The sequence below is a fragment of the Pseudophryne corroboree genome, chromosome 9 (assembly GCF_028390025.1).
Source record: "Pseudophryne corroboree isolate aPseCor3 chromosome 9, aPseCor3.hap2, whole genome shotgun sequence".
Classification (NCBI taxonomy): domain Eukaryota; kingdom Metazoa; phylum Chordata; class Amphibia; order Anura; family Myobatrachidae; genus Pseudophryne; species Pseudophryne corroboree.
In genome coordinates this window covers 83406757-83423380 of record NC_086452.1, presented here as the reverse complement: position 1 = coordinate 83423380, position 16624 = coordinate 83406757, and the positions used below count along the sequence as shown (strand labels likewise).

The 16624-nt window shown below is 45.8% G+C and overlaps 1 protein-coding gene across 1 annotated transcript in view; it reads right to left on the bottom strand.

Moving 5' to 3' along the window:
- BEND5 (BEN domain containing 5) overlaps positions 1-16624 on the bottom strand; it is a 1224740-nt gene that overhangs the window by 262519 nt on the left and 945597 nt on the right. The window contains exon 5 of the mRNA XM_063941484.1: positions 6716-6755. Coding sequence (XP_063797554.1) covers positions 6716-6755 — 40 coding nt within the window. The remainder of the gene's footprint in view (positions 1-6715; positions 6756-16624) is intronic.

Here is a 16624-nt window from a genome sequence, read left to right as displayed (position 1 = left end):
CCCACATTTTACAACCGTAACGTGGCATTTACAGAAAAATATATATGTTTGGGGGATACGAACATCTGATCATTGGGAAGCTGTCAGGAGTAGCTGGATGTCATCATTAGCTTTATTGCTGGGAATGCATTGAGCATACATTAACTTGATTACTTGATACTGAATGCTGCAAAAAGGAACAAAATGCTTCTATTGCCAAGGGGTGAGAACAGCTGTCACAGTGATCCAGGATTGCTGCAAATGGCGAATTCTGGGGATGCAGGTTTTCTAGATATGCACTGATATAGTCGTAAGTGCTAATATATATATATATATATATATACATTCAGTACACACACACACACACACACACACACACACACACACACACACACACACAAACACACACACACACACACACACACACATATATAATTAAGGGAAGGGATGCTGGCTGTCATCATCCCTACAGCGGCATCCCGCCCGCCAGAATGCCGGCAGAGGGGCGACGCTAAGAGTCCGCTTGCAGGTGTGGTGGCTCTCTGCACTCGCCACAGGATCTATTCCCACTCTATGGGTGTCATGGACATGAGTGGGAATAGCCCTGGTGTATGCTGACCACCAGGATCCCGATAGCCGGCAAATGAAACGCATCATATATATATATATATATATATATACATAGTGTATGTATACATAGATAGATAGATAGATAGATAGATAGATAGATAGATAGATAGATAGATAGATAGATAGATAAGCGCCTTGAGTCCTGTTTGGAGAAAGAGCGCTATATAAATAAAATTATTATAGACATATATATATATATATCTATATATCTATATATCTATATATCTATCTAAAGATATATATAAGTACAGCGCCTCCTAGTGCAAAAGCGGCACAATATTGTAATGGTCCCACTGGTTACAATCACAATTAAAATCAAGGTGTACCATAAATAGTGGTAACTACCACTTATTAGCAGCAGGTGTTGAATTTAGGGAATGGCTCTAACCAGCACATTTGGCAGCCTGGATGGTCTCTTTCCACTCACTTCCAATTTGCAAAACTATATCAATGCTGTCAGACGTTGCCTTTCACTCCATCAGCTTTTTGCATGCAGATCGATGAAAAGCCAAGATGTTAAAAAGTTACTGTAACTCATGCTCTGCCCTATCTCCCTGCTAAAAGCATGCTGGAGCGCCAAATCAATGCAGAACAGTTAAGACTGGAATGTCCTAACTGTTCTCTATTGCTTTGTTGCTCCAGTGTGCTTTTTGCAGGGAGATAAAGGCTGCTATTGTAAATGTGCTGGGTGGAGCCATTTCCCAAAACTGACACCTGCTGTTAATAAATGGTAGTTACCACTATTTATGGTACACCTTGATTTTAATGGTGATTGTAACCGGTGGTGTGACCATTACAATATTATTTATGACGCTATTGCGCTGTTCTCATCTTTTTTACAGAATTTTTTATGAAGGTCGTCTGAACAATGACCATTAGAGATAAGCAGCCACCCTCTATTGAAAGGGAGTGTCAAAGTGATTTGTCTAGTGGTGAATTGAAACACCCATGTTGGATTATGTGTAAAGGTGTTCAGTATAAGAGACTATGGGGTCTATTCAATTCTAATTGGAATTGCCATCAAGTTGGAAAGATGGCACTTTCCGACTTTTTTAGATCGAATTGGGATTTGCACTTTTCAACTGAGTTGCCATTTTTCCGACTTATCGGAAAACACGTGGACCGGCGGATTAGCTATGGATCCACGTATTTTGTCGAATTTACTGCCATTTCCAACAGGTTTTTAGTCCATTTTCGACAATGCTTATCTGACTTCCAAAAAGTCGGATCTGCACTGTCGAAAACAAGCAAAGCCTGATGGAATTGCCTGCAAATTGAATACTGAACTGTCGGATCCTCTCTGTCGGAATTGAATACACCCCTAAAATTCTTTAATTGACATGACTTTTGTATTTCTGGGATAGCGCCCGGTGCCACTCTTTTAATATATATATATATATATATATATATATATATATATATATATATAATAAAAAAAACTTGTATGGTTAAAAAATTACTATAGCAGAGTCCATGTCATCCTGAGCCGTTGGCGGTACAGAAGAGCATGTGTAGCCAGCACACCAATTAATATGCAATTAATAAGCTTTTAATTCCATTTATAGCAGCAATGCTTAGCCATAGTGTTCAAAAAGGTCACAAAAATGCAGTCAGTGCTCCGGGTATAGCATATTCAACCATTACTTCAGGATATAGTTTAGAAAACCATCAGTCAATGAATTTGTTTCGGTGGTAAGGTAACAGCCACCTTCATCCAGGACTGCCTATCTTAGACTGTCAGCAGAGCCTATAAATACCTGCACTAGATGGAATACAAGCCAATCAAAAAACCAAGACAATTAAACATTCAAACAATGTGCTCAATTAGATACCCATATATGGACTTCCACAACACACACCTCTATACCATGTGACCACATTTAACTGCGTCATTGCCCACAAATACCAGCGCCGAATTAGCAGCTTGTGTATCGGTAGATGCTAGAATCCAGTGGGCTAAGGGACCTTTTCCGTCTGGGGGAGGAGTCACAACACAAGGGGGAGGAGCAAGGCCAGCGGGATAGTTCCTCTACTATCCACGCCACCAACTATTACCTTTAGTAATTAGGTGGTGAGCGAAGCGGAGCGGAGCGAGCCACCGAGCCCGATGCGTGGCGAGCGTGCTTTTCGGGTACCCTGTTCGCCCGTAGCTCCTCCCCCTGGTGACGTGTCTCCTCCCCTAGATACGTCAGAAGGTCCCTTCTCCCACTCCGAAATAGAATCAACCCTTGTGTATCCCCTCACCTGTCTGCCCACGGGTGATTCTATTTCGGAGTGGGAGAAGGGACCTTCTGACGTATCTAGGGGAGGAGACACGTCACCAGGGGGAGGAGCTACGGGCGAACAGGGTACCCGAAAAGTACCCTCGTGGGCTCGCTTCGCTCACCACGCTTCGGGCTCGGTGGCTCGCTCCGCTCTGCTTCGCTCGCCACCTGATTACTAAAGGTAATAGTTGGTGGCGTGGATAGTAGAGGAACTATCCCGCTGGCCTAGCTCCTCCCCCTTGTGTCGTAACTCCTCCCCCTTACGGAAAAGGTCCCTTAGCCCACTTGATTCTAGCATCTACCGTCTGCCCACCGCATCACCGGAAGTGACGCGGCCGGCGCCCGTGATACAGAAAAAGACATCTAAGGCACTGAGACACATGACGCGTCGTGCATCACCGGAAGTGATGCATGTACACGTGACCACATGGTTGGCGGAAGTTCACACATTGCCAACCAATCGCGCAGAACAGGCACAGACGGGGACAGTTAATACAAACCGCCCCGCTGTGTCAATCACCGCAGGTGGCGCAATGCATAATACAATAAACTAACATACATAATAAATGTATCTATAGGACAAGTTAAAAAAACATTGGCTATGCACTTGATAAGTCATGGTTATCAATATTGGTGTAACAAGACATTTCATAACATATAGGAATACCATAATATTCTAGATATAAGGTAGTTGTAATATTAAACAACCTCCAAATCATTGTAAAGATAAAGATAAGCTGAAAACCTTATGGCAGCGAAAGATTCCACAGCAACAAATATCACAGTAAGAAATTCTCCTGTACAGCCAACCCCCACATGAAGAGACAGTTCTAAAAATGAAGAAAAAGAAAAACTCCTCATTGAGGCCAGATGGTGCCATACTGTTCAGTTTGTAAATCCACTGGCATTCCCATTGCAGTAGGAGCTTGTGTCTATCCCCGCCCCTTTTGAGCGGTGGAATATGGTCCACTGGCATAAAAGGAAAGTCACGTAGAGTACGTTTTTCATCAAAGAAGTGCCTTGCTAGAGGCGGTGTGCTGGCATCTGTACACATTTGTGCTTTCTTAATAGGTGGACATGGACTTTGCTATATATATATATACACACACAGTACTGTATATGCATACTGTATACACACACATTTGGATGTGATTATATTACACAGTTTGTACTACACATGGAACTTCTTATGAGAAAAAGAAATGATTTGGTCTTAACTCTTAACATGATTTGGAGATTGGGGGCGGGGGACGGGACTAAAGACACAGAGTGGGTGTCACTGCCAGGTATGGGCCCCCAGAGAGGCCCAGGGTCAGGTACTGTGTAAACACACCAACCCCTTTTGGTTGGCCCCATATGTATTTATAACGCCATGCCATCCCTACTATAACACTAGTTGTGACATGTTTTAAACAAGTGTTACAAAGAGGAATCCCTATAGCTGTAACCAGAACACTCCATGAAACATGTGAGTGGTCTGAGAACATCCATAACAAGTAAACTTGAGAATATACAAGTTGCCTTTTAACTACAGTGCATCAAATGGGTGTGGTTCATCAAATCGACAGTATCTAGGTCGACAATGTTTAGGTCGACAGTCACTAGGTCGACAGGGATGGAAGGTCGACAGGATTTCTAGGTCGACATGTGCTAGGTCAACAGGTCAAAAGGTCGACATGAGTTTTTTTTTTGTGTCGTTTTCTTCGTAGGGTGACTGGGAACCCCAATTAGTGCACTGCGTCCCCTCGCACACTACCACTTCGCTCGGCACAGATTACCATTCCAATCGTAGTCCACGTGGATCGTTAAGTATGAAAAAGTTGAAAAAAAAGTGAAAAACTCATGTCGACCTTTTGACCTGTCGACCTAGCACATGTCGACCTAGAAACCCTGTCGACCTTCCATCCCTGTCGACCTATAGTGGTCGACCTAAACATTGTCGACCTAGACAGTGTCGATCTTCAGACCGGATACCCATCATATACCATATGAATTACCAATATACAGAGAGAACATCAAAGTATTGTCCCCACTGTTCTGACATTTATATAATGTGTAGTTTACACTATAGTAATTGCAACAATGTTACATCAGAATACATTAAAAATTCTCTTTGCTAAAATCGCTAAACAATTAAAAATAAATCACAAAGGAATAAACAACAGCCCTTTCCTACGTTCCTACGCTGTGATGGTGTAAAAAGAAGGTATGTATGACCTTTATTCATTCATTACACTATAGTAAGAAAGAGGCCTCTGCGCTGAAAAACATCACAAACTAAATAAAGTAATGCATGTTATTGCCAGAAAATAAAACACGGTGGGTGTAATGTAGTAAATTGGAATCCAGACCCACTTGGGTACTGCCAGTACATCAGATAAATATTGATTGAGTTTAGTTAATGCTACCAGAAGTGTTTCACAAACCATAACGTACATCCTGAAGAAACTATTTTACCCGGTTATCAGATATATTTATATTGGAATGTATTTAACAATCATGAATATGAAACAATTACGGCCAAGATAATGAAAAAAAAAATTGAGCAAATATCCAATATTGTGTTATAATAACAAAACATTCAAAATGCAGTAGGCAGAAATGCGCGGGACACCGCAACAAAATACTTCAATGTAAAACTATACTGTTTCTAGAGTATGATTGGTTGTAAGCACAAATGTAAATCTAATGCAAGGACTGTATCAGGTTGTGCTTGAGGTTACTGGCTAAAACCTTTGCACGGGATCCGGTCATGTGACCGGCGCTCAGGATCCCAGTGGTCACCATGCCAACGCCAGCTCACCAGCCCGACAGTCGACATGCCGACTGACAGGGACTAGTCCACAACACCTATAGAGTGGGAATAGAACCTGTGACGAGCACAGGGGCCTTGTTGCGCTCGCTATCCCCGCCGACAGTCTGCTGTCAGGATCCCGGGGTTGGTGTGCTGATCGCCAGGATCCCCAGAGCCGGTCTCCCAGCCCCAACCCCTTTGCACAAGGTGTAATGTAGCCCAGTCATTCTGCCCGATAAATAGATCCCGGCAGTTTGATCCATCAAATGTGAGTCCACATCTGGCCTGTTTTGGTTAGAAACTGCTTCACCCCTGAAATGTTTTATTGAGTTTTTTTATTGAATTAATTTTATTTTGCAATATTGGTACTTTGTAAGCTGCACCAGTTCTATAGCCATTCACTGATTCCAAATGGGTGGTCTTCTGTTTGCCGGCGGTCGGGCTCCCGGCGCTCAGTATACCGGCGCCGGGAGCCCGACAGCCGGAATACCGACAATTATTTTCCCTCGTGGGGGTCCACGACCCCCATAGAGGGAGAATAAAATAGTGTGGCGCGCGTAGCGCGCCACCGTGCCCGTAGCGTGGCGAGCGCAGCGAGCCCGCAAGGGGCTCATTTGCGCTCGCCAAGCTGTCGGTAAGCCAGCGGTCGGGCTCCCGGCGCCGGGATGCTGGTCGCCGGGAGCCCGACCGCCGGCCAGCCGTAGTGAACCCATTCCAAATATACGTGGGTGTTGTTTGTGGTTGAAATAATACATCATGTGAAAATAAGCCTCTATAATTACAGAAGATATATAGAGATAATACCATTTACATAACGTAATACAGTGCAATGGATTTTTAGAGCATAATGCAGAACGTCCACCTACATACAGACTGTTTCAATCTTATTTATCTCCTCGGTGAAAGATATGTTGATCTGATCACCGTGAGAATAGCCAGAACACTAGCTAACTTACAGCAGGGAAATTTCCGAGTCTCTGAGCAGTATTCAAATAAGCTGCTCTAAAAGGAGAAGGGACATCTGGGAAATGTTTATTACTGTACTTACTGGGGTTGGTTATAGTAAGAAGATCAAGTCTTCGTTGTTGCTGAAAAAGAAGTGAAAGAATAGTGTTACTTTACATCATATGACTTACTAAGCATAAACACTGTACACATTCACTCTGTACATGTGTCATGTACTACTTGCCTACTTTGTTACTTTCCCCTCTGGGGAGAGTCATTATGGCCCCGCCCCTGAGGAACCATGCCATAATTCGCATTGTCACACCCCCTTTCTCACTATTACACTAAGAAGTGGACACAATGGCCCTCATTCCGAGTTGTTCGCTCGGTATTTTTCATCGCATCGCAGTGAAAATCCGCTTAGTACGCATGCGCAATGTTCGCACTGCGACTGCGCCAAGTAACTTTACTATGAAGATAGTATTTTTACTCATGGCTTTTTCTTCGCTCCGGCGATCGTAATGTGATTGACAGGAAATGGGTGTTACTGGGCGGAAACACGGCGTTTCAGGGGCGTGTGGCTGAAAACGCTACCGTTTCCGGAAAAAACGCAGGAGTGGCCGGGGAAACGGTGGGAGTGCCTGGGCGAACGCTGGGTGTGTTTGTGACGTCAACCAGGAACGACAAGCACTGAACTGATCGCACAGGCAGAGTAAGTCTGGAGCTACTCTGAAACTGCTAAGTAGTTAGTAATCGCAATATTGCGAATACATCGGTCGCAATTTTAAGAAGCTAAGATTCACTCCCAGTAGGCGGCGGCTTAGCGTGTGTAACTCTGCTAAATTCGCCTTGCGACCGATCAACTCGGAATGAGGGCCAATGTGTGGCAGTGATTTGCTCTCCCATAAGTTCTGAGATTCCCCACATGTCCTTCAAATGTTCAGGGAAAGTAAACAAGTATATGACATGCTTACATTTTGTAAAATATGGAGGTGTACACCTAAATATGCTATCTCCACTCCCCTGAGGCTTATTCAAATATGTAACCAGGTAACACAAAATCTAGACTAGTTACTAATTAAAAAAGAATTGAAAAAGGGCTGTAATACTGTCATTTCTAGCAATGTATTAACATATCCTTCTCACTGCTTATAGTGTCATCTGTAGGCTCTTGTTTAGTAGAAAATGATCTCTATATACGTTTGTTTACTATCTACATATGAATAGATATGCCTAATATGAGAGACATCACCATGACAACTTGAGACACTGCAGATGCAAAAATGTGTGAAAGCCAAATAGAGGGACATACTGAAACATTGTGGGTATGAGTCTCAGTCACATGCAAGACTGAATGTAGCCACATCTAGTAAATTTCCAGCAGACTGCACATGTGTTGCAACAAACATACAGAATGCATCCTTGCGTATCTCTTAAGTGTTTCCGAGTCAGACGCATCTGAACCCTTACTCTCTGAATAGAGGAGAAGGTGTGTGTGTGTGTGTGTGTGTGTGTGTGTGTGTGTGTGTGTGTGTGTGTGTGTGTGTGTGTGTGTGTGTGTGTGTGTGTGTGTGTGTGCGCGTGAGGGGGGGGGGGTCTCGGGGGTAGATTGCACACCCTAATTCCAAATATGAAAAGTGCTACCATGCTAAGACTTGTTGATCTACACCAGAGGTTCTCAAACTCGGTCCTCGGGAGCCCACACAGTGCATGTTTTGCAGGTAACCCAGCAGGTGCACAGGTGTATTAATTACTCACTGACACATTTTAAAAGGTCCACAGGTGGAGCTAATTATTTCACTTGCGATTCTGTGAGGAGACCTGCAAAACATGCACTGTGTGGGCCCCCGAGGACCGAGTTTGAGAACCTCTGATCTACACAGAAAGAAGAAAAAATGCAGGTGCACACCCAAGTCACCAAACACTGCAAGTAACAATAATAATGATAAACTAAGGGGCACATCCTCTGCTATAGAGAACAGAGTAGAGAAGACGCACAGAGAAAACGCTCATGTATTTTCAACAGGGTCAGAAGTCACATCTGTGACACATCTCTGTCTCCAGAAAACGGAGTATCAAAAGGACTCGGCATTCGCGGATAGAGGAAGAGGCAGAGCAGCTTGCACTCCTCTCTACAGTTACACCACAGTCTGCGTATGCAGAGGGGATGCAGATTTCAGGTGTATCTGTTGCACGTAGAATGGTGTGGTAATAAATGCAGATAATATAGATGACAGTTACTCTTTTGTACGAGGGCTGGGGGTGGTGCAGTTGCAGAGATCTCAGAATACAGGTGGATACTCACTTCAGCCACACACAGAATAACCATCTCTGAAATATGTGCTCCTCACAGGGTAATTATAGGCAATTAACAAGCCAAATTGAAACCATTTTTTATCCAGTGGGGGCACTGTTCTACTGTCTACAGAGTTCCACCTTACCTCAGCCAAGTACACAGTACAGATTCTTCCACATTAATTAATAGCTACAAATATGTAGAGAAATGTATTCATAGATCGTAGTGCAGAAATGCTTGCACACTTAGGGGTCTATTCATGAAGCAGTGAAAAGGGTAGAGAAGTTGCCCATGGCAACCAATCAGCTGCTTTGTACAATTGTACAGTATGCAAATTATAAATGTTACTTCAATGCTGATTGGTTGCCATGGGCAACTTCTCCAATGGCTCACTACTCCACACTTTTCACTGCTTTATGAATAGACCACTTCATTCTGCTCAGTGAAAAAAGCTTGTTACAATATTGGGCACCCCTGTGGTCTTCAAGTTGGTAATTGACTGTGCCAATGCTATAAGGGTTCAACGCTGCATTCAGTATCCTATTTGATTCAAACTAAGCAGTGTCTGTGTGTTGTCCCTCCCTCACAAATATCCCAGGAGAAGGGCATTGACACCTGCTTGACTTGTTTCAGCGAGGCTGAGCAGCAAGACAAGAGTGGAGTGAGGAATACAGTAAGAGTGTTAGACCCACTGAGATTCTCAAAGTATACAGCAAACTTATCAAGGAAAAGTCATTTTATACATCCAGCCCCCCAAAAAACGGTATATACTATGCACCCACCTGTACATAGCCATAACTCCCAAAGAGTGACGTGTGGTGGGGTGGGGCAGGTGAGGCAGAGCCTTTTACTGTTATACTTATGTTTGCACCACAGTTTTTACTGTATAAAGTATATGAAAAATACAAAGAATATGTTAGAAATATCTTCCTTGTATTATTCTAATAAATTTTATAGTCAAAACTCTGGAGTAAAAAGTCTATGGCAGAGGAGGCAGTGCCTCACCTGCTTATCTTTTCCACACAGCTCTGAACAAAACTCACCAGATTTCCAGGAGTTTATACTGCTGCCCCTGTGTGTAATGCCCACATGTACCCTTTGGCTCATATATTGTGTGTAAACCCGGCTCTGGTGCCAGCCAATGCCTCCTGAGCCATTCACCTCACCGCACGCCCCTGCTCCCAATATGGCAGCATTCCCTTAGCAAAACATACACTTCCAAGAGAAATGACTCACAAGCTTTGTCCCACCAAACACTGTCTATTTTCCACTGTCACTTCCAGAGCCGGATTGGGCATCTGGGTAGATGGCCTGATGAGTCGGTACAGCCACCTGAAGGTTTATTTCCTGCTCCTGAATTTAGCAAATAAGTCTGGACCACTTACAGTACAGGAGAGCTCCCTCTTACTACGGAGGCACTTTATCAAGCCCTTCATCCCTGGTAACCATGTGGAAACAGCAGTATCTGCATGATTAGCACAAAATGAAGTATAAGGGCATCCTCAAGTGCAGGATACATGACGGTATGCGGTCAGCATATCGCTCATCGGGATCCCGGCTGTCACAATACTGACGTCAGGATCCCGAGGGCACCATACCACGAGGGCACCATACCACCGCCGTTATACCGGCGAGGTAGGTGATTACCCCTCTATGGATGTCTATGACACCCATAGAAGAAGGATACAATTTGTAGCAAGCATAGCTCTCCACCGAGCCCGCTTCGTGGCGAGCGCAGCGAGCCTGCAAGGGGCTTAATTGCACGGTCAGCATATCGCTCATCGGGATCCGGCTGTCACAATACTGACGCCAGGATCCCGACGAGGGCACCATACCACCGCCGGTATACCGGCGAGGTAGGTGATTACCCCTCTGTGGGTGTCTACGACACTCATAGAAGAAGAATACAATCTGTGGCGCGCATAGCTCACCACCGAGCCTGCTTCGTGGCGAGCGCAGCGAGCCTGCAAGGGGCTTCATTGCACTTGCCCTCCTGCCGGCATTCTACCACTCGGGATGCCGATGTCGGTATACTGACCTTCAGCATCTAGTGCGGTGGTAAATCATACCGAACCCAACATGACAAACATCTCCTTGCTACTGTAAGTATCAGAGCACACCACAATCCTCTTTCAGTGTATATGTTAGGCGCCGGGGTCCGCTCGTCGGTGCGGCCCGGCGCCTAGCAACCAGGGACGCCGTACGCGAACAGCCGCCGGCTCCCTGGCAACGCTGGACGCCGGGCGCGCTGAGCCGCACGGACCCTAGCAACGGGGACGCCACTGGCGGACCGTGTTCCCCGTTGCTAGGCTTTAAGGGTTAATGTTTTCTCCTGCTCTCTGGCCGGGCAGCAAGGCAGCTGCACGGCATTTATTCTAATCAGCCTTTAGGCAGCTGATTGGAGGACTCCTTGTTAAATACACTCCCAGGGCTTCTCACAGACGCCGGTAATAGCTTCCTGCATGCTGTCTCTGTTTGCTGAGAGTCTGTTCCAGTCTTGCTGTATCCGGTCATTCCAGTATTGGAAGCTCTGAACTCGGAAGTTTGTCATCTTATTCCTGGAGTCCTGACCAATCACCTTATAACATCCAGTGGTGTTCGTGAGTCACGGCCTTGCCGTGTGTTGCGGCTTGTCCGCTTTATTATTTATTATTTATGTTTTGGTGCATTTTGCGGAGGGTTCCGCTTCCACAGGTCCACTCTGGTATCCGGCGGTGCCGGGTAGGAGTATTGGACAAGTGGATTTTGGTTGTCCTTTTCCCTGGCGGGTTTCCGCACATACTTTAGGTTTTGTCAGTTAGCTTGTAGCCCCTGGCCTGGTTGTTTAGTCAGAGGGCCCCTTGTTATCACCCTGTCTCGGATTTCCCTTTGTCTCCCATTAAGACCTGAGGGGGCATCGGAGTTGGGCAGACTTAATCCGCCCTTCAAACGCGGCTGCCATGGGCTCAAGCAACCATAGTCTCGCAGGGGATTTCTGACAGCACGGGCGAGACAACGGAGTTAGGGCGCCAGGGGCTATTTTCTATTCCCGCTCCCATAACCAGCATTCCCTTCCAGTACTCTGACCATTGCCATGAGATCTCCTCCGGTCAGGAGTACTGGAATCATAACATTATTACCGGCCATACCAAAACCTAAAATTAAACTGGGTTTAATTTTTTCCTTATTCAGTTTTGTAAGAGTTATCGGCCTCATGAATCCCACAGGTTTAGGGCCAAATCCTGGTCAGCTCCTAGTCAGCCAGATTCAAGAACTTACTCAGATGTTTCAGGATCTTTCCCTTCGGGTGAAGTCGCAGGAAGATCTTTTACGAACTTCCCCGAGGGTAGTCCCTGAACCAAAAATGCACTTGCCTGACCGTTTTTCTGGTGATAGGAAGGAGTTTTTTAATTTGAAAGAATCCTGTAAACTTTATTTTCGGTTAAGACCGATCTCCTCAGGTACTGAATCTCAGCGGGTCGGAATTATTATTTCTTTGCTCCAGCGAGATCCTCAGACCTGGGCATTCGGTTTAAAAGTAGAGGATCCGGCGTTGTCATCAGTAGACGCCTTTTTTGGGTCTTTAGGGCTTTTGTATGATGACCCTGATAGAGAGGCATCCGCTGAGAGTCAGTTACGCACTCTCAGACAGGGTAGAAATCCTGCAGAAGTTTTTTGTACAGAGTTTCGCCGTTGGTCGAACGACTGTGGCTGGAATGACCCAGCCCTGCGCAGTCAGTTTCGCCTCGGCTTATCAGAGTCTATAAAAGACAGTCTCCTTCAGTATCCCGCTCCTGAGACTCTCGATAAACTCATGGAGCTTTCTATTAAGATTGATCGTCGTCTCAGAGAGCGGAGGGCTGAAAAAGGAGCACCTGTCAGGTCTACTCCATGTGTATTTTCCATTCCTGAGGACGTAGAGAAGCCCATGCAGATGGGTCTCTCCCGGCTGTCTCCAGAAGAAAGAGCCAGAAGGCAAAACTCTGGTCTTTGTTTGTACTGTGGGGGTAAGGGACATTTTGCCCGTAATTGTCCGATCAAGTCAGGAAAACGCCTCGACCAAGTGAATTGTGAGGGGGTTCACTTTGGTCTGCAGCTTATCTCCTCGAAGAACTCCCTTTTAGTCCCAGCTAAAGTTTCCTTTGGCAGCCTCTGTTCCTCGGTGTCGGCTTTTGTTGACAGTGGAGCTGCAGGGAACTTTATGGACTTAACGTGGGCCAAGGCCTTAGGTATTCCTCAGTTAGCCTTGGGTAGGTGTATTACCATGCATGGTTTAGATGGGAGTCCCTTGTCCAATGGGGTTATTTCCCTCTGTACACCCCCTGTACTACTTACGGTAGGAGCTCTTCATTCCGAAAAGATCGAGTTTTTCCTTACCCATTGCCCAGCAGTTCCAGTGGTTCTGGGTCACCCTTGGCTGGCCTTTCATAATCCCACCATTGATTGGCAGTCGGGGGAGATTTCACAATGGGGTACCATCTGTAATAAGGAATGTATTACGTTTCCCATCAGAATAGCTGCTGCCATTCCCGAACTCATTCCCGTGGAATACCAGGACTTTGTTGATGTGTTTTCCAAGGGCAATGCAGACATTCTGCCTCCCCATCGGCCTTATGATTGTGCTATTGAGCTAATTCCTGGTGCCACATTGCCAAAGGGAAGGTTATATGCATTATCCGGGCCAGAAACTGCGGCCATGAATGAGTATGTTAAGGAGAGCCTAGGGAAAGGATTTATCAGGCCATCTAAATCCCCTTTAAGTGCAGGCTTCTTCTTTGTGGAGAAAAAAGACGGATCACTCAGACCTTGCATTGACTTTAGAGCCCTGAATAAGATCTCAATTAAAAATACTTACCCTCTGCCGCTGATTTCTGTCCTCTTTGATCAGCTGCGTTCGGCTGTGATTTTTTCTAAAATTGACCTGAGGGGAGCGTATAACCTCATCCGAATCAAGTCGGGAGATGAGTGGAAGACGGCTTTCAGTACTCAGTCGGGTCACTACGAGTATCTGGTGATGCCGTTCGGCTTGTCTAACGCTCCGGCAGTATTCCAGGATCTCATTAACGATGTGCTCCGTGATTTTCTAGGAAGATTCGTGGTCGTTTACTTAGACGACATCCTGATCTATTCTGAATCAATTGAACAACATGTTACCCAGGTGCGTCAGGTTCTTAAAAAATTACGTGAAAATCATCTATATGCCAAGCTGGAGAAGTGTGAGTTTCATGTCACGGAGGTATCCTTTTTAGGGTACATTATTTCCCCTCGGGGATTCTTCATGGAACCTAAGAAGCTCCAAGCCATCCTTAGCTGGGCGCAACCCACCAACTTAAAAGCAATTCAGCGCTTTTTAGGGTTTGCGAATTATTATAGAAGATTTATTCATTCTTTTTCCGACCTGGTTGCTCCCATTGTTGCACTGACTAAGAAGGGAGCGGATCCTACCAACTGGTCACATGAAGCCGAGTTATCCTTTCAGGCCTTGAAACAAGCTTTTGTCTCAGCTCCAGTCCTCAGACATCCCAACCCAGAATTGCCCTTCATTGTTGAGGTTGATGCCTCGGAGGTTGGAGTGGGGGCTATCCTATCTCAGAAGGATCCGGACACTCTGGAACTACATCCTTGTGCCTTTATGTCCAGGAAATTCTCATCCGCTGAATCCAACTACGATGTTGGTAACCGGGAGTTACTGGCTATTAAATGGGCTTTCGAGGAGTGGAGGCATTGGCTTGAGGGAGCAACACATACCATTTCAGTATTGACTGACCATAAGAATCTGCAATACATCGAATCAGCTAAGCGGCTGAATGCCCGGCAGGCTCGTTGGGCTTTGTTCTTTACTCGTTTCAAATTTATTATAACTTTCAGGCCAGGTTCCAAGAATACCAAGGCAGATGCTCTGTCACGCAGTTTTCTTCCGGTTCATGATAACAGTCCTGTTACTCCCATACTTCCATCTTCAGTCATTTGGGCAGGCCTCACACAAGATTTATTTACCCAGTTAAAACAGCTTCAACACCAAGCTCCTGGAAATACTCCTGCTGGTCGTCTTTACGTCCCTGAGTTCTTGAGAGCTACTGTTTTGACTGAGTTCCATGATAACAAAGTTTCCGGGCATCCGGGGATCTCTAAGACATTGGAGTTAGTCTCCCGCTCAGTATGGTGGCCTGGTCTTTCTAAAGACGTTAAGGAGTTTGTTTCTTCATGTCAGGTTTGTGCACAGCATAAGGTTCCCCGTTCCTTGCCTATCGGGCAACTTATGCCCTTGAATGTCCCTCTCAGGCCATGGTCTCATATTTCCATGGATTTTGTGGTGGACCTTCCCCTTTCAGCTGGATGCAGAGTCATTTGGGTGGTAGTAGACCGTTTTAGCAAGATGGCTCATTTCATTGCCCTTCCCCGACTGCCATCTGCCCAAGGATTGGCAGTGTTGTTTCTCCGCCATGTTTTCAGACTTCATGGGTTGCCCACTGATATTGTTTCTGATCGGGGTCCACAATTCATTGCACAATTCTGGAAGTGTTTCTGTGCTTCATCAAAGATGAGATTATCATTAACATCTGGTTACCACCCACAGTCCAACGGGCAAACCGAGCGAGTTAACCAATCATTGAAACAGTATTTGCGTTTGTATTCAGCTAAACTCCAGAATGATTGGTCCGAGTTTCTTCCATTGGCGGAGTTTGCTTACAATAATTCTTGTCATTCCTCCACCAACGTGTCTCCATTCTTTTCAGTTTTTGGTTTTCACCCCAGAGCTAATTCTTTTTTTCAACATTCCTCAGTTTCCTCGCTAACCTTAACCTCCCATCTCAGAGCCATTTGGAAAAAAGTGCACCTTGCTCTCAGAAAAGCGGCCTTTCGAGAGAAAATTTTTTCTGACCGGCTCCGACGTCCTTGCAGTTTTAAGGTGGGAGATAGGGTATGGTTGTCGACTCGTAACATTAGACTTCGACAATCTTCAGCTAGGTTGGGACCCAAATTTATTGGACCATTTCATATCATTAAAAAAGTTAACCCAGTTGCTTTCCGGTTACGTTTACCAAAATCTCTTCGGATTGGTAATACGTTTCATTGCTCCCTGTTGAAGCCATACATTTCTTCCAATAAATTTCCTCGGAAGATCTCTCAGGGAAGATCTCCAGTGGATGTACAGGGGCAACAGGAGTTCCTGGTGGAGAAGGTTCTCGATTCCAAGTTGTCCAGGGGCCGGCTCTATTTTCTGGTTCACTGGAGAGGTTATGGTCCAGAGGAAAGGTCCTGGATAAGGATCTTCATGCCCCAAGGCTCAAGAGGGCATTTTTTCGGGAGTTTCCTTGGAAGCCTGGCTTTAGGGGTTCCTTGACCCCTCCTCAAGGGGGGGGTACTGTTAGGCGCCGGGGTCCGCTCGTCGGTGCGGCCCGGCGCCTAGCAACCAGGGACGCCGTACGCGAACAGCCGCCGGCTCCCTGGCAACGCTGGACGCCGGGCGCGCTGAGCCGCACGGACCCTAGCAACGGGGACGCCACTGGCGGACCGTGTTCCCCGTTGCTAGGCTTTAAGGGTTAATGTTTTCTCCTGCTCTCTGGCCGGGCAGCAAGGCAGCTGCACGGCATTTATTCTAATCAGCCTTTAGGCAGCTGATTGGAGGACTCCTTGTTAAATACACTCCCAGGGCTTCTCACAGACGCCGGTAATAGCTTCCTGCATGCTGTCTCTGTTTGCTGAGAGTCTGTTCCAGTCTTGCTGTATCCGGTC